A 26,639-nucleotide genomic window follows, 5' to 3' on the forward strand; every position below is an offset into this window, starting at 1 on the left:
ACTCAGCAAGCCCTTCCAAGGTGCTCTCCCCCACCCCGCGGGGGTGGCTGTGACGTCACAAGCAAACCAGAAGGGCCTGTTACCACGGAGACTGGGAATCCATTTGGAAACGGGGGCGAGGGAACTGGGGGGTCGCACTCACCTCCGGGGCACTTAGGAGTCCGCACTTCTGGCCTCGGGAACCGGGAACCAGGCCCCGAGCGCCTCCGGGCGCAGACCCGGCCTCCCCGCTGCGCCACCTGCGAAAACTGCCCGGGTGGCTGAGGCTGGCGGGTCCCCGACTCCACGGACCCAGAATGCGCGCGGGGCCGACGCTCTGCGCACCTGCGCCCCTGACCTGTTCTTTACGGAGGCGGAGTGGCCTCTCCGCCAATCGGAGTCCTTCTTCCTGCCTGGCCCCGCCTCATTCGTCAGGCTTCCGGCGTCTCGCCGTCTCCAAGGCAACCCTCGCACTGAGGGCCCGCTCAAGCGTGGCCCAACGACTTCTGGGTGTTGTAGTCTCAAAAGGGCAGAGAAACGGGAGACGCACTTTTTATAAAAAAAGAGATTGTGACCTAAACGCCTACATCCAGTGATGACTCCGTGCATAGGAAGCGCTTGCAAATGCTGTCGCCAACTGTTATTTGCTGGGAAAGCCGAAAAGGAGGAGGAGGAGGAGGAGGAGGAGGGAGGTTGCCACAGAGGCTTCTGGGAATTGTAGTTCAGCGCGTTGAGGTAGGGCTGGTAGCTGGAGACCTCCCCACCCCAGATCCAGAAGTGACCACCGAGCGACAGGGCCTCTGTTGGGAGTGAGACATGGTCCCGACCCTGACGTCCCCGCTTTATTTATATTTTCCATGTTCTGCTCCGGCGGCGAAATCGTTTGCGGGCCTTGCGGTCGGTTGGGGAGCGGGAGGGAGGCCTCAAGGTCGAAGTTTCTGAACGGTCACTATGGTAACACCTTTCGCTTGCTCCCCGCCCCTTGCGTGGTGACGTCACACGCTGGCCCTGGGAGTGGGGGGCAGGTGTGGGAGGAGCCAGTGGTGGGTGGAGAGGGGCTCCAGTAAGCTGTCCTTGTGGGGATAGAACTGTAGGGCGGAGTGGATCACTTCATAAATCATATAAATGGACCTATGTGATGCTTCCAACAATAACGAGGTAAAAAAATAAAAAAACACATAAATGTCTAACCCTATGTTGTACACCTAAAATTAATCCCATATAATAAAAGCCTAATATGCTAAGTGTCCAGTCAACTGGTTGGCCGTTCAACCAATCAAAGTATAATATGCTAATGATATGCTAAGGCTGCTCAACTGCTCACTATGACGTGCACTGACCACCAGGGGGCAGGCGCTCCGACTGGTAGGTTAGTTTGCTACTGGGGTTCGGTCAATTGAGACTGAGCGAGACAGGCCGGACATGCCCTGGAGCCCTCTCACGGTCCCTCCCCAGCTGGTCAACCTTCGAGCCCCTCCCCGGCCCCTACCGTGCCCTGGTGGGGTCCCTTGGCCTGGCCTGAGCCCTTTTGCAATCCGGGACCCCTCGGGGGATGTTGGAGAGCCAGTTTTGGTCCCATCCTATAGGCCAGGCCAAGGGACCCCACTGGTGCATGAATTCGTGCACTGGGCCTCTAGCATAAAATAATATTGAATGTCAACTTTAATTGAAAAATAAGAAAGATAGGAAAATAATAACCATAATAAATGGTATACATAGGCACTCCTAGCATTATGCTTGGGTGGCTGCTTTCTATATCTGCTCAGAGACTTCCCTGGAATTCATTCGCTCATTTCTGTTGCTCATTATTAGTTTTGTCCCTAATTGGGTTGCAAGTCTGGACTGTACGGTTTCATGCCTGTGTCATTCATAACCATCACAAATGGAATGACGTGAAAATGGATCTGGAGCTGCCTTGCGGGCTTTATGCCTCAAACCTCTGGATGTTAAAACAGGGCATCGTAACATCTGGACCGGGCCTAAAGGAAATTAAATCCTAAAAAAGTCGCAAATATGACGAGAAAGCAGATATTAGGACTACTGGATGGCCGACTACTGGACTGAAAATTAAGAATATTGCCCTGACCAGTTTGGCTCAGTGGATAGAGCATCAGCCTTCGGACTGAAGGGTCCCAGGTTCAATTCCACTCAAGGGCATGTACCTTGGTTGCGGGCACATCCCCAGTAGAGGGCGTGCAGGATGCAGCCAATGATGATCTCTCATCGATGTTTCTAACTCTATCCCTCTCCCTTTCTCTCTGTAAAAAATCAATAAAAAAAATAAATATTTTTTTAAAAGAATATTATCGAGGCCCAGCCGATGTGGCTCAGTGGTTGAGCGTTGACCTATGGAACCAGGAGGTCACAGCTCGAGGTCAGAGCACATGCTCGGGCTTCAGACTCCACCCTCCCTGGTGTGGGGCGAGCAGGAGGCAGCCGATTAATGATTCTCTCTGATCATTGATGTTTCTATCTCTCCTTCCTCTCTGAAATGAATAAAAATGTATACTTTTTAAAAAGAATATTATTTAGAATGAACATCGCCATGTTATGTTATCTGCACCGATGGCGATACCTGTCTTCTGTGGGTGAATTGCCCCCGCCGCTTTCTCATAAATACCCATTTCCTTAGTCTCCTAATCCCAGAGCCCTGTTTGGGCTTCTGCCTGAATCAGTGCTTCCCAAATATTTGACCTCAAACAAACGGTTGTAGCCTCCCACTTTGAAAGGCTTTTTTGTTTGTTTGTTTTTAAGTTAACACTTGTCTGCAGGAAAGTAGGTCACTGGTAGCTTTAGGAGCACCCAGCCGCCCCTGCCTGCTCTAGGCTCCTGCAGTTATTCAGCCAACAGGTCATTATTAAATGCCCCCAAAGTGCCCATTGCCAGGGAGACAGCGGTGACAAACAAGCCTAGGACATTATGGGGTTGTGTTTTTTTTGTTTTGTTTTTATTGATTTCACAGAGGGAGAGAGAGAGAGAAACATCAATGATGAGAGAATCATGGATCAGCTGCCTCCTGCACACCCCACACTGGGGATCAAGCCCGCAACCCAGGCATGTGCCCCCTTTTTTAAAAAAATATATTTTTGATGTTTATTTTATATATTTCAATGCCATTTAACAAAGAAAAATCAACCAAAAAAATGAGTGGTCTAATGAGAGCCTGCTTTCTGGTTCACAGATGGCCATCTCTCTGTGTCTTCAGAGGTAGAAAGGGTACAGGAGCTCTCCAGCCCCCCCCCCCCCCTTTTTTCTGGTTGATCAGCATAGCCAGGTTCTCTCCTTATTGTCCTGTTACAACTGTATTTATAGCATTGGATCCTATAAGCATGCCTCTATAGTTACATCATGGTATGTTTTGGGTCCTCCTTTGACCTTCTACAGTTCCTTGTTTTATGTCTATAGTGTATCTGAACTTTGATAAAAATCTTATCTCTATCTAGCTCTGTCGATTTTTTTTTTTTTTTAAGGAGGGAACTTTAAGGTTTTTTTTTAAAGTATATATTTTATTGACTTTTTACAGAGAGGAAGGGAGAGAGAGAGAGAGTTAGAAACATCGATGAGAGAGAAACATCCATCAGCTGCTTCCTGCACATCTCCCACTGGGGATGTGCCCGCAACCCAGGCACATGCCCCTGACCGGAATCAAACCCGGGACCCTTCAGTCCGCAGGCCGACGCTCTATCCACCGAGCCAAACCGGTTAGGGGCACATACTCGATCTTAACATCAGGCTTATAGCCATCCTTCTCCCTGAAGTCCTGGGTGAAGCCCCGGTACTCCTCCCGCCGGCTATGCTTGTCATCGATGGCCATCTTGTCCTCAATGCAGTACACTGCTGACGGCAGGGACTTGTTGGGTGCCTTAACCTGGGCCACCTTCTGCACCGTCGTCTCCAGCAGTCCTTCGTTCCGACACAGGAGCAGCGCGGCTGCCAGCCCTCTATTCACGATGGGCTCCTCGTCCAGGATGGTGGTGGAGGAGGCAGAGAAGTCCTGATGCTGCTTCTCCTCCTCCAGGCTGACTGTGCTCCAGCCAATGTTCGCCTCCCGGTCAGACGCAGAGCTGCCGTTGGCCACGCGTTCCTTGTGCCTTTCCAAGTCCATGAGCTCCTCCTGCTCCTCCCGGTGGCCGGCCAGCCCGTAGGTGGGCATCTCCCCCAAGGTACGGCAGAACTCTGACGTGGCGTTGAACACGAGGGTCCCCTTCCGACCCTCCTCCTCCTCCTCCAAGCCCCGCTGGCGGGACTCCAGCTTCTTCACAAACTCCACCACCTTCTCGCCGCTGTCCCGCAGCTGGTGTAGCTGCTGCGGCTGCCGTAACCGGCGGCCCTTCTCCAGCTGCTTCTGCAGCTCCAGCTCCGCCTCATCCTCCTCCAGCCGCTCTGGGGACCCAGGTGGCAGCCCGTCCTCCTCCTCATCACTGAGGTCCATGTTTTCCACCCGAGTGTCATCTGACGGTGGGGGCTGAGACGCCGGCTCCTCCTCCTCCTCCTCCTCCTCCTCCTCCTCCTCCTCCTCCTCCTCCTCCTCCTCCTCCTCCTCCTCCTCCTTTCGGATCTTCTTCACCTTCCACTTGGTCTTTTTATTTTATTTTTTAAAATATATTTTATTGATTTTTTACAGAGAAGAAGGGAGAGAGATAGAGAGTTAGAAACATCGATCCGCTGCTTCCTGCACATCTTCTATTGGGGATGTGCCCGCAACCCAGGTACATGCCCTTGACCGGAATCGAACCCGGGACCCTTCAGTCCGCAGTCCGACGCTCTATCCACTGAGCTACACCGGTTTTGGCAGCTTGGTCTTTTTAAAGGCCACCCTCTCCTCTGGCGTCAGGTACTCGGAGGCGAGCCGCGGCCCGGCCATGCTCCGGGACTGAGCTTGCGGCCCCGGCTTGGTGCGCATCTCTTCCAGCTCCCGTTCCCCAAGGCCATGGGCAAGGCCGCCCTGCCCCAAACGGAAGGAGCGCGGCCGCTCGCCCTCCAGCTCCTCGTCGTACCTGGCCAGCACAGAGCGGGGTTTTTGCTGCGCCGGGTCACCCACACTCTCATCCTCTGCACAGACAGGGCGGGCAGTCGGGCTTTTTCCCCCCCGCAGCTCCACGTTTTCCTCCGCCCGCGCCGTCTCCAGCAGGCTCACGTTCACCAACCAGCACGTCTTCCTCCTCCCGCAGCACGCCTCTGTCCTTCAGGGGGAGGGTCACGGTCTGCCCTTCTCGGAAGGAGTCCCTGGCATGCTCCACGGTGAGGCCCTGCAGGTGCCGGGCAGTGGACAGGTCCCGCCGCCCCCGCCCGAACGCCTCCTCCACCAGCGCGCTGACACCAGCCTCGCGGTCCACCTCCTCCTGCAGCTCGGCCCTCTTCTCTGCCAAGTCCTGCGCCTCCTGCAGCTGCCGGCTCCTCTTCTGTGCCAAGTCCTCCTCCTGCAGCAGCTCGGCCCTCTTCTGTGCCAAGTCCTCCTCCTGCAGCAGCTCGGTCCTCTTCTGTGCCAAGCCCTCCTCCTCCTGCAGCTGCCGGCTCCTCTTCTGTGCCAAGTCCTCCTCCTGCAGCAGCTCGGCCCTCTTCTGTGCCAAGTCCTCCTCCTGCAGCAGCTCGGTCCTCTTCTGTGCCAAGCCCTCCTCCTCCTGCAGCTGCCGGCTCCTCTTCTGTGCCAAGTCCTCCTCCTCCTGCAGCTCGGCCCTCTTCTGTGCCAAGTCCACCTCCTGCAGCAGCTCGGTCCTCTTCTGTGCCAAGTCCTCCTCCTCCTGCAGCTCGGCCCTCTTCTGTGCCAAGTCCTCTTCCTGCAGCAGCTCGGTCCTCTTCTGTGCCAAGTCCTCCTCCTCCTGCAACTCGGTCCTCTTCTGTGCCAAGTCCTCCTCCTCCTGCAGCTCGGTCCTCTTCTGTGCCAAGTCCTCCTCCTGCAGCTCGGTCCTCTTCTGTGCCAAGTCCTCCTCCTGCAGCAGCTCGGTCCTCTTCTGTGCCAAGTCCTCCTCCTGCAGCTCGGTCCTCTTCTGTGCCAAGTCCTGCGCCTCCAGCAGCTCCGTCCTCTTCTGTGCCAAGTCCTCCTCCTCCAGCAGCTCGGTCCTCTTCTGTGCCAAGTCCTCCTCCTGCTGCAGCTCGGTCCTCTTCTGTGCCAAGTCCTGCGCCTCCTGCAGCAGCTCGGTCCTCTTCTGTGCCAAGTCCTCCTCCTGCAGCAGCTCGGCCCTCTTCTGTGCCAAGTCCTCCTCCTCCTGCAGCTCGGTCCTCTTCTGTGCCAAGTCCTCCTCCTGCAGCTCGGTCCTCTTCTGTGCCAAGTCCTCCTCCTCCTGCAGCTCGGCCCTCTTCTGTGCCAAGTCCTCCTCCTCCTGCAGCTCGGCCCTCTTCTGTGCCAAGTCCTCCTCCTCCTGCAGCTCGGTCCTCTTCTGTGCCAAGTCCTCCTCCTCCTGCAGCTCGGTCCTCTTCTGTGCCAAGTCCTCCTCCTGCAGCTCGGTCCTCTTCTGTGCCAAGTCCTCCTCCTCCTGCAGCTCGGTCCTCTTCTCTGCCAAGTCCTCCTCCTCCTGCAGCTCGGTCCTCTTCTGTGCCAAGTCCTCCTCCTGCAGCTCGGTCCTCTTCTGTGCCAAGTCCTCCTCCTCCTGCAGCTCGGTCCTCTTCTGTGCCAAGTCCTCCTCCTGCAGCTCGGTCCTCTTCTGTGCCAAGTCCTCCTCCTCCTGCAGCTCGGTCCTCTTCTGTGCCAAGTCCTCCTCCTCCTGCAGCTCGGCCCTCTTCTGTGCCAAGTCCTCCTCCTCCTGCAGCTCGGTCCTCTTCTGTGCCAAGTCCTCCTCCTGCAGCTCGGCCCTCTTCTGTGCCAAGTCCTCCTCCTGCAGCAGCTCGGTCCTCTTCTGTGCCAAGTCCTCCTCCTGCAACTCGGTCCTCTTCTGTGCCAAGTCCTCCTCCTCCTGCAGCTCGGTCCTCTTCTGTGCCAAGTCCTCCTCCTCCTGCAGCTCGGTCCTCTTCTGTGCCAAGTCCTCCTCCTCCTGCAGCTCGGCCCTCTTCTGTGCCAAGTCCTCCTCCTGCAGCAGCTCGGTCCTCTTCTGTGCCAAGTCCTCCTCCTCCTGCAGCAGCTCGGTCCTCTTCTGTGCCAAGTCCTCCTCCTCCTGTAGCTCGGTCCTCTTCTGTGACAAGTCCTCCTCCTGCAGCAGCTCGGTCCTCTTCTGTGCCAAGTCCTCCTCCTCCAGCAGCTCGGTCCTCTTCTGTGCCAAGTACTCCTCCTGCAGCTCGGTCCTCTTCTGTGCCAAGTCCTCCTCCTGCAGCTTGGTCCTCTTCTGTGCCAAGTCCTCCTCCTGCAGCTCGGTCCTCTTCTGTGCCAAGTCCTCCTCCTCCAGCAGCTCGGTCCTCTTCTGTGCCAAGTCCTCCTCCTCCTGCAACTCAGTCCTCTTCTGTGCCAAGTCCTCCTCCTCCTGCAGCTCGGCCCTCTTCTGTGCCAAGTCCTCCTCCTCCTGCAGCTCGGTCCTCTTCTGTGCCAAGTCCTCCTCCTGCAGCTCGGTCCTCTTCTGTGCCAAGTCCTCCTCCTCCTGCAGCTGGGTCCTCTTCTCTGCCAAGTCCTGCGCCTCCTGCAGCTCGGTCCTCTTCTGTGCCAAGTCCTCCTCCTCCTGCAGCTCTGTCCTCTTCTGTGCCAAGTCCTCCTCCTCCTGCAGCTCGGTCCTCTTCTGTGCCAAGTCCTCCTCCTCCAGCAGCTCGGTCCTCTTCTGTGCCAAGTCCTCCTCCTCCTGCAGCTCGGCCCTCTTCTGTGCCAAGTCCTCCTCCTCCTGCAGCTCGGTCCTCTTCTGTGCCAAGTCCTCCTCCTGCAGCTCGGCCCTCTTCTGTGCCAAGTCCTCCTCCTCCTGCAGCTCGGTCCTCTTCTGTGCCAAGTCCTCCTCCTCCTGCAGCTCGGTCCTCTTCTGTGCCAAGTCCTCCTCCTGCAGCAGCTCGGTCCTCTTCTGTGCCAAGTCCTCCTCCTCCTGCAGCTCGGTCCTCTTCTTTGCCAAGTCCTCCTCCTCCTGCAGCTCGGCCCTCTTCTGTGCCAAGTCCTCCTCCTCCAGCAGCTCGGTCCTCTTCTGTGCCAAGTCCTCCTCCTGCAGCTCGGCCCTCTTCTGTGCCAAGTCCTCCTCCTGCAGCTCGGTCCTCTTCTGTGCCAAGTCCTGCGCCTCCTGCAGCAGCTCGGTCCTCTTCTGTGCCAAGTTCTCCTCCTGCAGCAGCTCGGTCCTCTTCTGTGCCAAGTCCTCCTCCTCCTGCAGCAGCTCAGTCCTCTTCTGTGCCAAGTCCTCCTCCTGCAGCAGCTCGGTCCTCTTCTGTGCCAAGTCCTCCTCCTCCTGCAGCAGCTCGGTCCTCTTCTGTGCCAAGTCCTCCTCCTCCTGCAGCTCGGTCCTCTTCTGTGCCAAGTCCTCCTCCTCCTGCAGCTCGGTCCTCTTCTGTGCCAAGTCCTCCTCCTCCTGCAGCTCGGTCCTCTTCTGTGCCAAGTCCTCCTCCTCCTGCAGCTCGGTCCTCTTCTGTGCCTAGTCCTCCTCCTCCTGCAGCTCGGTCCTCTTCTGTGCCAAGCCCTCCTCCTCCTGCAACTCGGCCCTCTTCTGTGCCAAGTCCTCCTCCTCCTGCAGCTCGGTCCTCTTCTGTGCCAAGTCCTCCTCCTGCAGCAGCCGGCTCCTCTTCTGTGCCAAGTCCACCTCCTCCTGCAACTCGGCCCTCTCCTGTGCCAAGTCCTCCTCCTCCTGCAACTCGGCCCTCTTCTGTGCCAAGTCCACCTCCTGCAGCTCGGTCCTCTTCTGTGCCAAGTCCTCCTCCTCCTGCAGCTTGGCCCTCTTCTGTGCCAAGTCCTCCTCCTCCTGCAGCTTGGCCCTCTTCTGTGCCAAGTCCTCCTCCTCCAGCAGCTCGGTCCTCTTCTGTGCCAAGTCCACCTCCTCCTGCAACTCGGCCCTCTTCTGTGCCAAGTCCTCCTCCTCCTGCAACTCGGCCCTCTTCTGTGCCAAGTCCTCCTCCTGCAGCAGCTCGGTCCTCTTCTGTGCCAAGTCCTGCGCCTCCTGCAGCAGCTCGGTCCTCTTCTGTGCCAAGTCCTCATCCTCCTGCAGCTTGGCCCTCTTCTGTGCCAAGTCCTCCTCCTCCTGCAGCTTGGCCCTCTTCTGTGCCAAGTCCTCCTCCTGCAGCAGCTCGGTCCTCTTCTGTGCCAAGTCCACCTCCTCCTGCAACTCGGCCCTCTTCTGTGCCAAGTCCTCCTCCTCCTGCAGCTCGGTCCTCTTCTGTGCCAAGTCCTCCTCCTCCAGCAGCTCGGTCCTCTTCTGTGCCAAGTCCTCCTCCTGCAGCAGCTCGGTCCTCTTCTGTGCCAAGTCCACCTCCTGCAGCAGCTCGGTCCTCTTCTGTGCCAAGTCCTCCTCCTCCTGCAGCTCGGTCCTCTTCTGTGCCAAGTCCTCCTCCTGCAGCTCGGTCCTCTTCTGTGCCAAGTCCTCCTCCTCCTGCAGCTCGGTCCTCTTCTGTGCCAAGTCCTCCTCCTGCAGCAGCTCGGTCCTCTTCTGTGCCAAGTCCTCCTCCTGCAGCTCGGTCCTCTTCTGTGCCAAGTCCTCCTCCTCCTGCAGCTCGGTCCTCTTCTGTGCCAAGTCCTCCTCCTCCTGCAGCTTGGCCCTCTTCTGTGCCAAGTCCTCCTGCAGCAGCTCGGTCCTCTTCTGTGCCAAGTCCTCCTCCTCCTGCAGCTCGGTCCTCTTCTGTGCCAAGTCCTCCTCCTGCAGCAGCTCGGTCCTCTTCTGTGCCAAGTCTACCTCCTCCAGCAGCTCGGTCCTCTTCTGTGCCAAGTCCTCCTCCTCCTGCAGCAGCTCGGTTCTCTTCTGTGCCAAGTCCTCCTCCTCCTGCAGCAGCTCGGTCCTCTTCTGTGCCAAGTCCTCCTCCTCCTGCAGCAGCTCGGTCCTCTTCTGTGCCAAGTCCTCCTCCTGCAGCTCGGCGTTCTTCTGTGCCAAGTCCTCCTCCTCCTGCAGCTCGGTCCTCTTCTGTGCCAAGTCCTCCTCCTCCTGCAGCTCGGTCCTCTTCTGTGCCAAGTCCACCTCCTCCAGCAGCTCGGTCCTCTTCTGTGCCAAGTCCTCCTCCTGCAGCAGCTCGGTCCTCTTCTGTGCCAAGTCCTCCTCCTGCAGCAGCTCGGCCCTCTTCTGTGCCAAGTCTCCTCCTCCTGCAACTCGGTCCTCTTCTGTGCCAAGTCCACCTCCTCCAGCAGCTCGGTCCTCTTCTGTGCCAAGTCCTCCTCCTCCTGCAGCTCGGTCCTCTTCTGTGCCAAGTCCTCCTCCTCCTGCAGCAGCTCGGTCCTCTTCTGTGCCAAGTCCACCTCCTCCAGCAGCTCGGTCCTCTTCTGTGCCAAGTCCACCTCCTCCAGCAGCTCGGTCCTCTTCTGTGCCAAGTCCTCCTCCTGCAGCAGCTCGGTCCTCTTCTGTGCCAAGTCCTCCTCCTGCAGCAGCTCGGCCCTCTTCTGTGCCAAGTCCTCCTCCTCCTGCAGCTCGGTCCTCATCTGTGCCAAGTCCTCCTCCTCCTGCAGCTCGGTCCTCTTCTGTGCCAAGTCCTCCTCCTGCAGCAGCTCGGTCCTCTTCTGTGCCAAGTCCTCCTCCTCCAGCAGCTTGGTCCTCTTCTGTGCCAAGTCCTCCTCCTCCTGCAGCTCGGTCCTCTTCTGTGCCAAGTCCTGCTCCTCCTGCAGCTCGGTCCTCTTCTGTGCCAAGTCCTCCTCCTCCTGCAGCTCGGTCCTCTTCTGTGCCAAGTCATCCTCCTCCTGCAGCTCGGTCCTCTTCTGTGCCAAGTCCTCCTCCTCCTGCAACTCGGTCCTCTTCTGTGCCAAGTCCTCCTCCTCCTGCAGCTCGGCCCTCTTCTGTGCCAAGTCCTCCTCCTCCTGCAGCTCGGTCCTCTTCTGTGCCAAGTCCTCCTCCTCCTGCAGCTCGGTCCTCTTCTGTGCCAAGTCCTCCTCCTGCAGCAGCTCGGTCCTCTTCTGTGCCAAGTCCTCCTCCTCCAGCAGCTCGGTCCTCTTCTGTGCCAAGTCCTCCTCCGCCTGCAGCTCGGCCCTCTTCTGTGCCAAGTCCTCCTCCTCCTGCAGCTCGGTCCTCTTCTGTGCCAAGTCCTCCTCCTGCAGCTCGGCCCTCTTCTGTGCCAAGTCCTCCTCCTCCAGCAGCTCGGTCCTCTTCTGTGCCAACTCCTCCTCCTCCTGCAGCTCGGTCCTCTTCTGTGCCAAGTCCTCCTCCTGCAGCAGCTCGGTCCTCTTCTGTGCCAAGTCCTCCTCCTCCTGCAGCTCGGCCCTCTTCTGTGCCAAGTCCTCCTCCTCCAGCAGCTCGGTCCTCTTCTGTGCCAAGTCCTCCTCCTGCAGCTCGGTCCTCTTCTGTGCCAAGTCCTGCGCCTCCTGCAGCAGCTCGGTCCTCTTCTGTGCCAAGTCCTCCTCCTGCAGCAGCTCGGTCCTCTTCTGTGCCAAGTCCTCCTCCTCCTGCAGCAGCTCAGTCCTCTTCTGTGCCAAGTCCTCCTCCTGCAGCAGCTCGGTCCTCTTCTGTGCCAAGTCCTCCTCCTCCTGCAGCAGCTCGGTCCCTCTTCTGTGCCAAGTCCTCCTCCTCCTGCAGCTCGGTCCTCTTCTGTGCCAAGTCCTCCTCCTCCTGCAGCTCGGTCCTCTTCTGTGCCAAGTCCTCCCTCCTCCTGCAGCAGCTCGGTCCTCTTCTGTGGCCAAGTCCTCCTCCTCCTGCAGCTCGGTCCTCTTCTGTGCCAAGTCCTCCTCCTCCTGCAGCTCGGTCCTCTTTTGTGCCAAGTCCTCCTCCTCCTGCAACTCGGCCCTCTTCTGTGCCAAGTCCTCCTCCTCCTGCAGCTCGGTCCTCTTCTGTGCCAAGTCCTCCTCCTGCAGCAGCCGGCTCCTCTTCTGTGCCAAGTCCACCTCCTCCTGCAACTCGGCCCTCTTCTGTGCCAAGTCCTCCTCCTCCTGCAGCTCGGTCCTCTTCTGTGCCAAGTCCACCTCCTGCAGCTCGGCCCTCTTCTGTGCCAAGTCCTCCTCCTCCTGCAGCTTGGCCCTCTTCTGTGCCAAGTCCTCCTCCTCCTGCAGCTTGGTCCTCTTCTGTGCCTAGTCCTCCTCCTGCAGCAGCTCGGTCCTCTTCTGTGCCAAGTCCACCTCCTCCTGCAACTCGGCCCTCTTCTGTGCCACGTCCTCCTCCTCCTGCAACTCGGCCCTCTTCTGTGCCAAGTCCTCCTCCTCCTGCAACTCGGTCCTCTTCTGTGCCAAGTCCTGCGCCTCCTGCAGCAGCTCGGTCCTCTTCTGTGCCAAGTCCTGCTCCTCCAGCAGCTCGGTCCTCTTCTGTGCCAAGTCCTCCTCCTCCTGCAGCTCGGTCCTCTTCTGTGCCAAGTCCTCCTCCTCCAGCAGCTCGGTCCTCTTCTGTGCCAAGTCCTCCTCCTGCAGCAGCTCGGTCCTCTTCTGTGCCACGTCCACCTCCTGCAGCAGCTCGGTCCTCTTCTGTGCCAAGTCCTCCTCCTCCTGCAACTCGGTCCTCTTCTGTGCCAAGTCCTCCTCCTCCTGCAACTCGGTCCTCTTCTGTGCCAAGTCCTCCTCCTCATGCAACTTGGTCCTCTTCTGTGCCAAGTCCTCCTCCTCCTGCAGCTCGGTCCTCTTCTGTGCCAAGTCCTCCTCCTGCAGCAACTCGGTCCTCTTCTGTGCCAAGTCCTCCTCCTCCTGCAGCTCGGTCCTCTTCTGTGCCAAGTCCTCCTCCTGCAGCTCGGTCCTCTTCTGTGCCAAGTCCTCCTCCTCCTGCATCTCGGTCCTCTTCTGTGCCAAGTCCTCCTCCTGCAGCTCGGTCCTCATCTGTGCCAAGTCCTCCTCCTGCAGCAGCTCGGTCCTCTTCTGTGCCAAGTCCTCCTCCTCATGCAACTTGGTCCTCTTCTGTGCCAAGTCCTCCTCCTCCTGCAGCTCGGTCCTCTTCTGTGCCAAGTCCTCCTCCTGCAGCAGCTCGGTCCTCTTCTGTGCCAAGCCCTCCTCCTCCTGCAGCTCGGTCCTCTTCTGTGCCAAGTCCTCCTCCTGCAGCTCGGTCCTCTTCTGTGCCAAGTCCTCCTCCGCCTGCAGCTCGGCCCTCTTCTGTGCCAAGTCCTCCTCCTCCTGCAGCTCGGTCCTCTTCTGTGCCAAGTCTCCTCCTGCAGCTCGGCCCTCTTCTGTGCCAAGTCCTCCTCCCTCCTGCAGCTCGGTCCTCTTCTGTGCCAAGTCCTCCTCCTCCTGCAGCTCGGTCCTCTTCTGTGCCAAGTCCTCCTCCTGCAGCAGCTCGGTCCTCTTCTGTGCCAAGTCCTCCTCCTCCTGCAGCAGCTCGGTCCTCTTCTGTGCCAAGTCCTCCTCCTCCTGCAGCTCGGTCCTCTTCTGTGCCAAGTCCTCCTCCTCCTGCAGCTCGGTCCTCTTCTGTGCCAAGTCCTCCTCCTGCAACTCGGTCCTCTTCTGTGTCCTCCTCCTGCAGCTCGGCCCTCTTCTGTGCCAAGTCCTCCTCCTCCTGCAACTCGGTCCTCTTCTGTGCCAAGTCCACCTCCTCCAGCAGCTCGGTCCTCTTCTGTGCCAAGTCCTCCTCCTCCAGCAGCTCGGTCCTCTTCTGTGCCATGTCCTCCTCCTCCTGCAGCAGCTCGGTCCTCTTCTGTGCCAAGTCCACCTCCTCCAGCAGCTCGGTCCTCTTCTGTGCCAAGTCCTCCTCCTGCTGCATCTCGGTCCTCTTCTGTGCCAAGTCCTCCTCCTGCAGCAGCTCGGCCCTCTTCTGTGCCAAGCCCTCCTCCTCCTGCAGCTCGGTCCTCTTCTGTGCCAAGTCCTCCTCCTCCTGCAGCTCGGTCCTCTTCTGTGCCAAGTCCTCCTCCTGCAGCAGCTCGGTCCTCTTCTGTGCCAAGTCCTCCTCCTCCAGCAGCTCGGTCCTCTTCTGTGCCAAGTCCTCCTCCTCCTGCAGCTCGGTCCTCTTCTGTGCCAAGTCCTGCTCCTCCTGCAGCTCGGTCCTCTTCTGTGCCAAGTCCTCCTCCTCCTGCAGCTCGGTCCTCTTTTGTGCCAAGCCCTCCTCCTCCTGCAGCTCGGTCCTCTTCTGTGCCAAGTCCTGCTCCTCCTGCAGCTCGGTCCTCTTCTGTGCCAAGTCCTCCTCCTCCTGCAGCTCGGTCCTCTTCTGTGCCAAGTCCTGCTCCTCCAGCAGCTTGGTCCTCTTCTGTGCCAAGTCCTCCTCCTGCAGCTCGGTCCTGTTCTGTGCCAAGCCCTCCTCCTGCAGCAGCTCGGTCCTCTTCTGTGACAAGCCCTCCTCCTCCTGCAGCTCGGTCCTCTTCTGTGCCAAGTCCTCCTCCTCCTGCAGCTCGGTCCTCTTCTGTGCCAAGTCCTCCTCCTCCTGCAGCTCGGTCCTCTTCTGTGACAAGTCCTCCTCCTGCAGCAGCTCGGCCCTCTTCTGTGCCAAGCCCTCCTCCTCCTGCAGCTCGGTCCTCTTCTGTGCCAAGTCCTCCTCCTCCTGCAACTCGGTCCTCTTCTGTGCCAAGTCCTCCTCCTCCTGCAGCTCGGCCCTCTTCTGTGCCAAGTCCTCCTCCTCCTGCAGCTCGGTCCTCTTCTGTGCCAAGTCCTCCTCCTGCAGCTCGGTCCTCTTCTGTGCCTAGTCCTCCTCCTCCTGCAGCTGGGTCCTCTTCTCTGCCAAGTCCTGCGCCTCCTGCAGCTCGGTCCTCTTCTGTGCCAAGTCCTCCTCCTCATGCAGCTCGGTCCTCTTCTGTGCCAAGTCCTCCTCCTCCTGCAGCTCGGTCCTCTTCTGTGCCAAGTCCTCCTCCTCCAGCAGCTCGGTCCTCTTCTGTGCCAAGTCCTCCTCCTCCTGCAGCTCGGCCCTCTTCTGTGCCAAGTCCTCCTCCTCCTGCAGCTCGGTCCTCTTCTGTGCCAAGTCCTCCTCCTGCAGCTCGGCCCTCTTCTGTGCCAAGTCCTCCTCCTCCTGCAGCTCGGTCCTCTTCTGTGCCAAGTCCTCCTCCTCCTGCAGCTCGGTCCTCTTCTGTGCCAAGTCCTCCTCCTGCAGCAGCTCGGTCCTCTTCTGTGCCAAGTCCTCCTCCTGCAGCTCGGCCCTCTTCTGTGCCAAGTCCTCCTCCTCCTGCAACTCGGTCCTCTTCTGTGCCAAGTCCACCTCCTCCAGCAGCTCGGTCCTCTTCTGTGCCAAGTCCTCCTCCTCCAGCAGCTCGGTCCTCTTCTGTGCCAAGTCCTCCTCCTCCTGCAGCAGCTCGGTCCTCTTCTGTGCCAAGTCCACCTCCTCCAGCAGCTCGGTCCTCTTCTGTGCCAAGTCCTCCTCCTGCAGCTCGGTCCTCTTCTGTGCCAAGTCCTCCTCCTCCTGCAGCAGCTCGGCCCTCTTCTGTGCCAAGTCCTCCTCCTGCAGCAGCTCGGCCCTCTTCTGTGCCAAGCCCTCCTCCTCCTGCAGCTCGGTCCTCTTCTGTGCCAAGTCCTCCTCCTCCTGCAGCTCGGTCCTCATCTGTGCCAAGTCCTCCTCCTCCTGCAGCTCGGTCCTCTTCTGTGCCAAGTCCTGCTCCTCCTGCAGCTCGGTCCTCTTCTGTGCCAAGTCCTCCTCCTCCTGCAGCTCGGTCCTCTTCTGTGCCAAGCCCTCCTCCTCCTGCAACTCGGTCCTCTTCTGTGCCACGTCCTCCTCCTCCTGCAGCTCGGTCCTCTTCTGTGCCAAGTCCTCCTCCTCCTGCAGCTCGGTCCTGTTCTGTGCCAAGCCCTCCTCCTGCAGCAGCTAGGTCCTCTTCTGTGCCAAGTCCTCCTCCTCCTGCAGCTCGGTCCTCTTCTGTGACAAGTCCTGCGCCTCCTGCAGCTGCCGGCTCCTCTCGACCCAGGCTGCGGCGGCGTCCGGCCAGGGGTCCTCCGCCCCCAGAGGCTCCTCTTTGGTGCCCGCCTCCTTCCCCAGGGCACTGACTTCCAAAGGTTCCAGCCCCAAATGCGCCCGGAGTTTATTGGTCTCCTCGAGGCTGACTGAGGAGGCATCTCCTGAGCTGGTTTTGGAACTGGCAGCGGCCTGGGGCCATCGTCCCGCTTCTCCCGCTGCACGCCCGCTCCGAGGGCTCGGCTCGGCCGCGCTCCCGCCCGTGCGCACCGCTGCGGGCCTCGGTCTCGCTCCCGCGCTCGGCCCCGCGTTCCCGGCTCCTCCGCTCCCGGCCTTCGCCGCCGCTGCCGCCGCTCCGGTGCTGGTGGTTTTTGTGCTCTCGGTGTCGCCGCGGCTGCTCGGTGGCACCCCCGGTGCCGGCCGCCGCCGCGGTCAAGGCCGCCTCTTCCTCCCGCGGTGCTTCTTTGAGGACCCCATGGCGGCCCGTCAGCTCCCAGCCGGCTGGCCGCCACCGAGCCCCGAATAGGCAAAATGGGAAACTTCCCGGTCGCCCTGCGGCCGCTGTCGCGTTGCTGCTGCTCCCTTCTAGCTCTTTCTTCTAGCTCTGTTCCAGGCATGTGCCCTTGACCAGAATCGAACCCAGGGCCCTTCAGTCCACAGGCCAGTGCTCTACCCACTGAGCACACCAGCCGGGGCGAGGACGTTACGTTTTGATTAAGGAGACGCAGGAAGGGCACCTCTTTTTCACCCTCAGCGTCATTGACGTTGGGATCTGATCGCTAGTTGCTCTGGGCGCTGTCCCGGGCACTGGAGGGTGTTGGGCAGCATCCCTTGCCGCCTCCCACTGGGTGTCAGGAGCAACACCCCACCCTGCCCCCATGTCGTGACACCCAAGGATGTCCCCAGACTCTGACAAAGGTCCCCTAGGGAGCAAAGTCAGTCCCCTGAGGACCCCCCCCACACACACATACACGGACACACACACACACACACCACACAGCCACACACAAACACACACACAGCCACATACACACATACACACACAGAGACACACACAAAGCCACACACACACAGACATACACACACAGACACACAGTCTCACACACACACACAGCCACATGTACACACAGCCACACATACACACACAGAGACACATATACACACACAGCCACACACACACAGCCACACACAGCCACACACACAGCCACACATGCACACACAGCCACACACACAGACATACACACACACACAGCCACATGCACACACAGCCACACACAGAGACACATACACACACAGACACATACATACACAGACACACACACAGCCATGTGCACAGCCACACACACACACAGACACATACACACAGCCACACATACACAGCCACACACACACACAGCCTTTGGAATGAGTAAAACCTGGATAAAAAATCAGCTCTGACCTATGACTCAGGAGGTCACGGTTCAATACCCAGTCAGGGCACACACCCGGGTTGCAGGCTCCATCCCCAGTGTGGGGCGTGCAGGAGGCGGCCGATCCATGATTCGGTCTCATCATGCACGTTTCTCTCTCTCTCCCCGTCTCTCTTCCCCTCTGAAATCAATAAAAACATATATTCTTTAAAAAAATCATCTCTGTCACTCTTGTGACCTTGAACAAATGACCAATCCCTGCTGGATGGTAAATGGGAACACGGTGGCCCCTTCCCCATCTCCATCTGCCCCCCCCCGGCCCCCCCGCCCGTGGGAGATACAGTGACGGCCATGGCTCAGCGGGCTGTGAGGCCTTGGGAACCTGGCCAGCTCCCCGGTCAAGAAAACAGCTAGCAGCTTTGATCTCACACAGCTTACACGGAAACACACCTCCTTCCCCCTGCACGCCCTGCTTTCCTCTGACTCCTGTTCTCTATAAAACCTTGTGCTGGGGAAGTCTGGAGGGGGCGGGAAAACCGTCACAGCACCAGCCAGCTGCCCTGGTGTGGCCCGTCTGCAGGCTGGATGGGACTTCGCGGTTCCACGGCACTGGTGGCAGCCAGTGTGGCGGGAAACCCTGTGTTCCACGGCCAGTCCACTGGGTCGTTTCTCTGGGAATTCAAGAACAATACGCTCAGGTTTTCTGGGACCTCAGCACTTTGCACAACACCCTCTGAGCCGGTTTCTTCACCTCCTTCTAGGGTTGTTGCCAGAATTGTGTGATATACATGGTTCCTGGCACCCCCGCCACCCCACACGTATTAATTCTCCATGTTGGGCGAATGGAATAACTGAGCGTCCGGCCATTTCAACAAGTGTACGTTTTATTGTGGAAACAGCGGGGAAGGGTTGAAGAGGGTCTGGAAGGAGGGTTATGGGGGAAACCCCTGCCAGTGCTCACTCAGCTACCCTCTCAGCCCATCTCCGTGTGGCCCTCGGAGACACCTTCCCACTGTGCCTCTGGGCAGACAGGTGTTATTCCTCAAAGGACCCAATTCGTTACCCTCCACATTTGCAGTCCAGGGCACAGAGAGGTTTTGTGGGAGGTGAGACTACCTGGGAGATGGAGGACCTATAAAGGTTGAGCTGAGATGGAGCAGGGTTGCTAGAAAGCACAGCAGGGGTCGTTTCTAAAAAAGGAAGAAAAAGAAAAGAAATGTATTTGTGCATCAATTTGCATATTAGACCACTCTCCTCACTCACTATGCTCCACTCACTCTGTCCCTCCAACCTACAGGCTTTTCCGCCACCTGAGACACACTTCCATAGATCTCAGTCAATAAGGACTCCTCCCCATTACTCAGTACAAATATCTCCTCTTCAGAGCAGGGTTCTTCTAATCAAGCAGTAGAAGGAAGGCGCCCTCTCCAGTTTCTCTGTGTCACAGCACCCTTTCGGGCCTTCCCATGAAACTCATGTGGTTTAGTTTGCCCCCTGCCCTCCCACTAGAGAAAGAACTTCATAGACTCAAGGACCTCCTCTGTTACAGCCCCACTGTACCCCCAACATGGCACACTGGAGCACACAGGGTTGGTGCAGGGAGTGAATATATAAAGTTTTCTCTGGGCACTGGAGTCTCAGGGACAGATTAAGTAAACTCTTACTCCCAGAGGGGCTCACAATCTGGTGCAGGGGCCCACTAACAACAACAACAATAACAAAGCTTAAGGGTGACTCTAGCTTCCACCCCTTTTATAGTTTTTTTAAATTGTGGTAAAATCCACATAACATAAAATTTATCGTTTTAACTAATCCAGGATTTGTCAGAGAGTAGTTGCCCAATAAAAATTTATTGAGTGAGTTCCTCAATAACTGAAACATCAAATTATAAAACGACCCAGCAATTCCACTCCTACGTATGTGCCCAAAAGAATTGGAAACAGGTGTTCAAACAAAGACATGTTCACAAATGGCCACAGCAGCACTATTCACAATAGTCAAATGGTGGAAAACAACTCAAATGTCCGTCAACTGATGAATGGATAAATAAAATGTGGTATATCCATTCAATGGAATACTATTCAGCCATGTAAAAGAATGGAGTACTGATACATGCTACAACCTGGATGAACCTTGAAGATAGTGTCTTAAGTGAGACATGAAAGGCCACATAGTATGGGTGTGTGTGTGTGTGTGTGTGTGTGTGTGAGAGAGAGAGAGAGAGAGAGAGAGAGAGAGAGAGAAGAAGAGAGGAGAGAGAGAGAGAGAGGATAGTGGTAATTGGCTGAGAGGTGTAGAGACTAGATTAGTGGGTAGAGATACTTTGTATGGGGACAGAGTTCCCTTGGGGATGATAAGAATTTTCCGGAGCTAGATAGTGCTGATGGTTGCACAACACTGTGAATGCACTAAATATCACGAATGGTAAACTTTATGTCCTGCATATTTTACCACAACTGAAAAAGTAAGCAATATAAAATTCATAACTTAATTCCTCCCGCTCTCCAAATCCCTATCGTTTGTGATGCTCTTTATGGGCCATGTCAGGCAGTGGCTTGAGATGAACACTGGAACTTTTTATATAATTCTGTGATTCTGTGATTGGAGTGTTCAAACCCACCTGGAGTTCCCTACTCAAACACTGGGCATTTGGGACCAAGCCCTCCCACCCTGGGAGTGGGCAGCCCCCCCGCTTCCCTGCCATAACATACCTGATGTCTATTTCGGTGCTACAGTAGTGGCAGTAGCACTGGGAGGTTGACGAAGGGGTGAACCAGAAACAGAGAAAGAAATGGTAAGGGTGAGGCGAGTCATCTTGCCACCTTCCCTTTCTCCCCACCCCTTCCTTCCTTCCTTCCTTCCTTCCTTCCTTCCTTCCTTCCTTCCTTCCTTCCTTCCTTCTTTCCTTCCTTCCTTCCTTCCCTGCCCACCTCTCTCTCCTCCTTTCCTCTTGCAACATCCCCTGGTCTTGCTGATCTACTTAGCCACACCTCTCACTGCTCCCACAGTCCCACCCCGACTTCCAGCATCTTCAGCAAAATGGTAAATGCTTGGTTCTTTCTTTAAAATATATTTTTATTGATTTCAGAGAAGAAGGGAGAGGGAAAGAGAGATAGAACATCATTGATGAGAGAGAATCATGGATCAGCTGCCTCCTGCACGCCTCACACTGGGGATCAAACCCGAAACCTGGGCATGTGCCCTGATCAGGAATTGAGCCATGATCTCCTGGTTCATAGGCCAACGCTCAACCACTGAGCCACACTGGCTGGGAAAATGCTTGGTTCTTAAAGGCTTTCCCTACAGGAAAAGGTAGTGAGAAAGAAGGAAAGAGTGGGATAGAGGAGAGAGAGAGAGAGAGAGAGAGAGAGAGAGAGAGAGATGACGTGGTGGTATTTTATAGGACTCTCTGGGGCTATGTTAGTGCTATCCAAGTCTGAGGCTGGAGAGAGGGAATGGCCCTAGCCAGTTTGGCTCAGTGGATACAGCGTTGGCCTGTAGACCAAAGGGTCTCGGGTTCTATTGCGGTCAAGGGCATGTACCTTGGTTGCAGGCTCCTCCCCGGCCCGGGGCCTGGTCAGGGCTCGTGCAAAAAGCAACCAATCAATGTGTTTCTCTCACATCGATGTTTTTCTCTGTCTTTTCCCCTCTCTTCCATGCACTCAAAAAGATCAATGGAAAAATATCCTTGGGCAAAGATGAACAACAACAGCAAAAAACTGAGAGAGGGATGGAGAGAGAGAGGGATAGAGGGAGGAAGGAAGGCTTTGACTTACAGAAGAGGAGTCTCCTCTCCTATATTTTGTTTGCTTGGCACCTCTTTGGCTCCCCTCCCCCTTACTTGTGCTCCCCATCCCTCTCTCTCCTCCCACTCCCTCCTCCCCAACCCCCCTACCTCCCTAGCGACCAGGCTCCTTCTTACCCAGTCTCCTTTGTTGTAGGACACAAAGAAGAAGGTGATCATCATGTAGGCGCACTTCAATATGTTCCATTTGCTCCTTTTTCTGAATGGTCTCTTGGTGGGCATGGTGGTTGGGGGAAGCTTAGCTGGGAGGAGAGGATGACTATGACTTACCCGGAAGGCGTGCCCTCCCCGTCTAGAAATTCCTGCTCTTTCTGAATCTACCTTCGAATGCGTTTATGGTTGATTTACAGCCTAATCCCATTGTACTTGGAGAGATACCCTAAACGGCTTCAATCTGAAACTGATTGAGGCTCTAGCTTTATGAACCGACATATACCCAACCTTGGTAAGAAAAAATCCCAACCTATGTGTGTGTCCTGATGGGAATCAAACCCGAAACCTTTTGGTGTACGGACTCCAACCGCCTGAACCGCCTGGCCAGAGCTCCTAGAGGTGATTTATAAAATGTACATTCCTCCTTGTGGTTCCGAGACTTTCAGAATCTGTTGTTTGATGGTGATTTTTATCCACATGCAAAATTCTTAGCCACTAACTCTTCAGAGATGACTTCAGCTTTATTTTCTCTTGATTCTCCTGAAATTCTAACGTTACATTCATCACTACCGTTCACTATCATATGTCTTTTGCGCTCTTTTCTGTGTTTTCTATACTTTATCTATTGTGCTTTATTTGAACGATCTCACCTGTTTTCTAGCTCAATAATAATCTATTTTTAAAGAATTAATCAGCCCTAACCGGTTTGGCTCAGTGGATAGAGCGTCGGCCTGCGGACTGAAGGGTCCCAGGTTTGATTCTGGTCAAGGGCATGTACCAGGGTTGCGGGCACATCCCCAGTGGGAGATGTGTAGGAGGCAGCTGGTCGATGTTTCTCTCTCATCGATGTTTCTAGCTCTCTATCTCTCTCCTTTCCTCTCTGTAAAAAAATCAATAAAATATATTAAAAAATCAATGAAATATATTAAAAAAAGAGAATTAATTGGCTTTACTCGATGATTCATGAATCTGGCAGCATCCCCAATAATTATCCTTTTTGATGTTAAGGCCAACTACTGAAATCTTCATTTCAGTTATATGCTTTCAACTCTAGAATTCTATTTGATTATCTTTTTAAACAAATGATAACTCTTTGGTGACATTATTTATCTATTTTTGTGAACTTAATAATCTTAGCTATTGCCGGGATGGTGTTGCTCAGTGGTTGAGCATTGACCTATGAACCAGGAGGTCATGGTTCAATTCCTGGTCAGGGCACATGCCAAGGTTGCAGGCTCAATCCCCAGTAGGGGGCATGCAGGAGGCAGTTGATCCATGATTCTCTCTCATCGCTGATGTTTCTATCTCTCTCTCTATACCTCTTCTTTCCTCTCTGATAGCAATAAAAATATATTTTAAAATAATAATAATAATAATAATAATCCTAGCTATTTTTAAGTGTTTCTCTCTAATATCTGGGTCACCTAGAAGCTTGCTTATATTCTCTGATGTCCTTGCTCTTGGTTTTCAGCCATACAGTCCTGTCACTCAGGATTTGCCTGGTAACTTCCAAGGAGGGGACAAGGTTCAATGACCAACAGAAGAAGGGACTGGGAAACACAAAAATGTGTTCCATTCACACCTTAGGATGTGAGGTCACCTTGATACTAGTGAGCAGTCAGAAGGGGGCAGGCTTTGACTGCTCTTGAAAAGCACTTCCCAGGAACTGAAGCCCCAACCTTAGTTACCTGAGATCTTCTCAAGGCTTATGGCAACCCAGCCTGAAGGATCTCACTGTTCTCCAGATTCCATACACTTACCTTCTTCCTTACAGTCACTTGTTTCTTCTAAAAATGGAGCAAGAGGAGAAGGAGGAGGAGGAGGAAGAAGAGGGAGGAGGAGGAAGAGGGAGGAGGAGGAGGAGGAAGAAGAGGGAGAGGAGGAGAAGGAGAAGAAGAAGAAGAAGAAGAAGAAGAAGAAGAAGAAGAAGAAAATAGGAGGTGGTGGTGGAAGTGGGAGAAGAAAGAGGAGGAGGAGGAGGTGGAGGAGGAAGAAGAAAGAGGAGGAGGAAGAAGGAGGAGGCGGATAAGGAGAAAGAGGGAGGGAGGAAAGAAGGGATAGGGAAAAGGGTGAGGAGGAGAGAAAGCAAGAAAAGAAACCATCAGTGAATTATGAAATGGATGGAGACCAAACTGTAAACAGTGCTTCTGGGTGCCTCATACAAGAAGGGAATGCATGAGCCTCCTTGCTGTCCCCTGATCCCAGCACTCTCCTGCCTCATGGCCTTTGCACACGCTCTTCCCTCTGCCTGGAACACCCTTAGCCCAATCATACACATGACTGGCTCCTTTACCTCCTTCAAGTCTTTGCTGAAATGTCACTTTCCCTGATCACCCTTTAAAAACGTATCAACCTCTCCCACAATGCATTTCCCTCTGCCCTCCCCTATTAACTTCATAGAACTTTTCAGCGTCCAACAGACTTAACCTATTTCCTTATTTTTTTTTTCTTCGTTCTCCTCTCAGTAGTTCCATCTGGGCATATATTTTTGTCTTTTCTATTCCCTGCTATATCTCAATACCTAGAATGGGACTTAGGGTAGCTAATATCTATTAGTATTTGTTGTTAGATGAAGGAAAAGTGTTAAACATGCATGATGCTAATGATAATGATGATGACAGAGCATAAAGGCTTTTCCAACATTTTTTTTAAAAAAGCTAGTATCTCTCTACTGTGTATGGGACCAAAACCAGTAGTGAGGCCAAAGAGCAGTCACCACTTACCATTTAACACTTGGAGGCTCAGCAAACCTATGGAAGACAACATACAAATGACATACAACATACACATTGAATTGCATCAGGCAGCATGATAAGTGCCCCCAGACCAACAGATTCAACAAGCTCATCCCTAGCTACCTCTCACCTTTTCTCATTGCCCCTCCCTGAGGACATTCATCCATATTGTATTATAACCATCCATCTGCCTCCCCTATCACGTGTCCATCTTCCACATTAGACTATGAGTTCATGTAGACGTATGAGAACATCAGACTTACCTTTTTGGTTCCCACCACCCTCCATGGTCTCGGCACACACTAAGTATTAAGGATATTCTTGCCAGACAAGCTTTCCACCAACATCCCAGGTCATGGATGGAGTGAGATACTCACCTAGAATCTCTGATGTCGTCCATCCAGAAGGAAGTATGGTCGAGGAGGCAAGACCACAGTCAGGTCCGCAAAGTCCAGATTGTTGAGTTTAAGGAGTGATGGAGATGAAACCATAAGTAGGGAGGAAAAATCACAAGATCAGAAGGCAGGAGATCAGGACCAATGAGAGAAGAGCCAAGATGGGTGGTGGTGGGCAGTTAGGACTTATGGCAGGGAACTGGGCCAGAGGAGCTGACCAGAATCTCATTGTGTGGGTCTGAGGGGGATCTAATGGCTTAAAGGACTTGCGCAGAATCAGGGTTAGGTTGGAAAGGTAGCTACCACCCCTCCATGTACTCCGTGTCACCATGTTGTAGGCACCTACATACTTCAGATGGATAATGCCTACCATTAGAAAGTTTTTTTTACAATATATTTTTAAAATTTATTTCAGAAAGGAAAGGAGTGAGATAGAGAGAAACATCAATGATGAGAGAGAATCATGGATTGGCTGCCTCCTGCATGCCCCACCCACACTGGGGATTGAGCCCGCAACCCGGGCATGTGCCCTGACAGGAATCCAATCATGATCTTCTGGTTCATAGGTTGGTGCTCAACCACTGAGCCACACCGCTGGGCCATTAGAAAGTTGTTATGGGATATATAACATAATACATAAAGGTGCCTGACACCTGATAAACTCTTAGTGACTATTCGTTATGGTCATCAGGATCATCAAAATAGCATCACCCATATCCCTGACTTGGGGAGGGGATTGGTTCTCCCAAGACAACCCACCTCTTTGAAGGGGACGGTAATGCATTATTTTCCAGTCCCTGGGCTAAAATAAGTTCTCTGAGAGAAGATCCATGGCTAGAAATGGGCCCTTGAGCAGACCTAAGAAAGTGAACATGGGCCTGGCCAGCATGGTTCAGTGGTTGAGCATCCAACTACGAACCAGGAGGTCCGGTTCGATTCCCAGTGAAGGCACATCCCTGGGTTGCCAGCTCAATCCCCAGTGTGGGGCATGTGGGAGGCAGCCAATCAATGACTCATTAATGTTTCTATCTCTCCCTCTCCCTTCCTCTCTGAAATCAATAAAAAATATATTTTAAAAATTAAAATTAAAACAAAAGAAAGTGAACACAGCAAAAGCAGGGAGGGGCAGGGACATAGAATAAGAGTCTTACGTTTCAATACTGTTGAGATGTGAGCACCAAGGAGGAGAAAATCCAGTAGGAGTTGTTGGCACCGACAGAAACAAGGGCAAGAGAACGAGAAAGGTGTTAATGGCTGCTTCCTAGCTCATCCCACCCCGTTGGTCCTCAAAAGAGACCCCTGGATAGGGGGGAGGTGAGAGCATTGCCCGGATTTCATGGGATGGGCTGGGGGTCCAGGGTGAGTGACTTTAGATGCTTTTACTATACTTGTCCCCTTGGGAGACACATTCACCCAGGTGGCCTGAATCCCCAGGGACACAGAGTTCTTGGGGATTCATCCCCCAGAGATTAGGACAATTATCAGAAGATTCCCCTAGACCCATTTTTATCTCATTTCTCTCCTGCGGGGTCAGGAGGGAAGAAGAGCTTGAGGGAAGAGTTGCACCTCTTGGGTCTCCTCATGCAGCAGCCCTCTCAACAAATACGTGCAACTCAACACGTCTCTGTATTCTAGGGCAGTGGCCTTTGGCTTCTGAGAATCCAGTGAAGTCTGGGAACCATATATGTGCTCACCTACCCCATCATGCCTACTGCCAGAGAGCCTCCCGCATCCCCCACATACTCTCACGACTTTCAGTGCAATCTTGGGGGGCGGGCATGTGGACGCCCACAGCTCATCCTGCGCCTCCTTCGGAAATTGGGACAGAAGGAGACCTCCCTTCGCAGAGGGTCTCTCTTGCAATGTGGCTCTTCCATGGAGAGGAACCCAGAGTCCCTTCTCTCTCTTGCTTTCTTTTCTTCCCAGCATCCATGGTACCCAAGAAATAACTTACCTTTCACTGAAGGGTGCAGCAGAACCAGAAGTCAGAGAGTCCATATGGAAAAGAGTGAGTGAGAAAGTAAGATCAACATGAACACCCCCCCCCCCCCCACACACACACACTGTCCATTCCATTATTCCTTCACTAAATAGTCTTAAAATTATTAAGTGTTTACTGTGGACCAATTATAGACTCACAAAATACTGCAAAAATAGCACAGAGGGGTCCTGTGTATCCATTGTCCAGCTTCCCGCCAACCCCCATGGTGACGTCTTACATAACCATAGTACTTTATCAAAGTCAGTAAATTAACCTAGCTGGTTTGGATCAGTGGGTAGAGAGTCGGTCTGTGAACTGAAAGGTCCCAGGTTCAATTCTGGTCAAGGGCACATGCCTGGGTGGTGGGCTCGATCCCCAATGGGAGACTTGCAGGAGGCAGCTGATTCATGATTCTCTCTCATCATGGATGTTTCTATCTCTCTCTCCCTCT

At 54.8% G+C, this 26,639-nt stretch overlaps 1 protein-coding gene and 1 long non-coding RNA gene across 2 annotated transcripts; both read right to left on the reverse strand.

Moving 5' to 3' along the window:
- Positions 1-928: 928 nt before the first annotated feature.
- On the reverse strand, positions 929-16,470 carry LOC118655092 (U4/U6.U5 tri-snRNP-associated protein 1-like). The gene is given in 7 exon segments (XM_036306530.1): positions 929-987; positions 3,679-4,551; positions 4,774-5,125; positions 5,127-5,393; positions 15,693-15,859; positions 15,981-16,211; positions 16,446-16,470. Coding segments are annotated over 7 exon segments (1,974 nt in total).
- A 1,551-nt stretch (positions 16,471-18,021) lies between these two features.
- On the reverse strand, positions 18,022-25,369 carry LOC118655132. The gene is made up of 7 exons (XR_004967202.1): positions 25,359-25,369; positions 24,190-24,198; positions 23,801-23,827; positions 22,838-22,864; positions 21,042-21,166; positions 19,831-19,868; positions 18,022-18,309 (listed from the first exon to the last, which is right to left on the reverse strand). It is a non-coding gene; the product is annotated as an uncharacterized LOC118655132 (long non-coding RNA).
- Between the last annotated feature and the right edge of the window lie 1,270 nt (positions 25,370-26,639).

This window comes from Myotis myotis, unplaced genomic scaffold (assembly GCF_014108235.1).
Source record: "Myotis myotis isolate mMyoMyo1 unplaced genomic scaffold, mMyoMyo1.p scaffold_m19_p_42, whole genome shotgun sequence".
Taxonomy (NCBI): Eukaryota; Metazoa; Chordata; class Mammalia; order Chiroptera; family Vespertilionidae; genus Myotis; species Myotis myotis.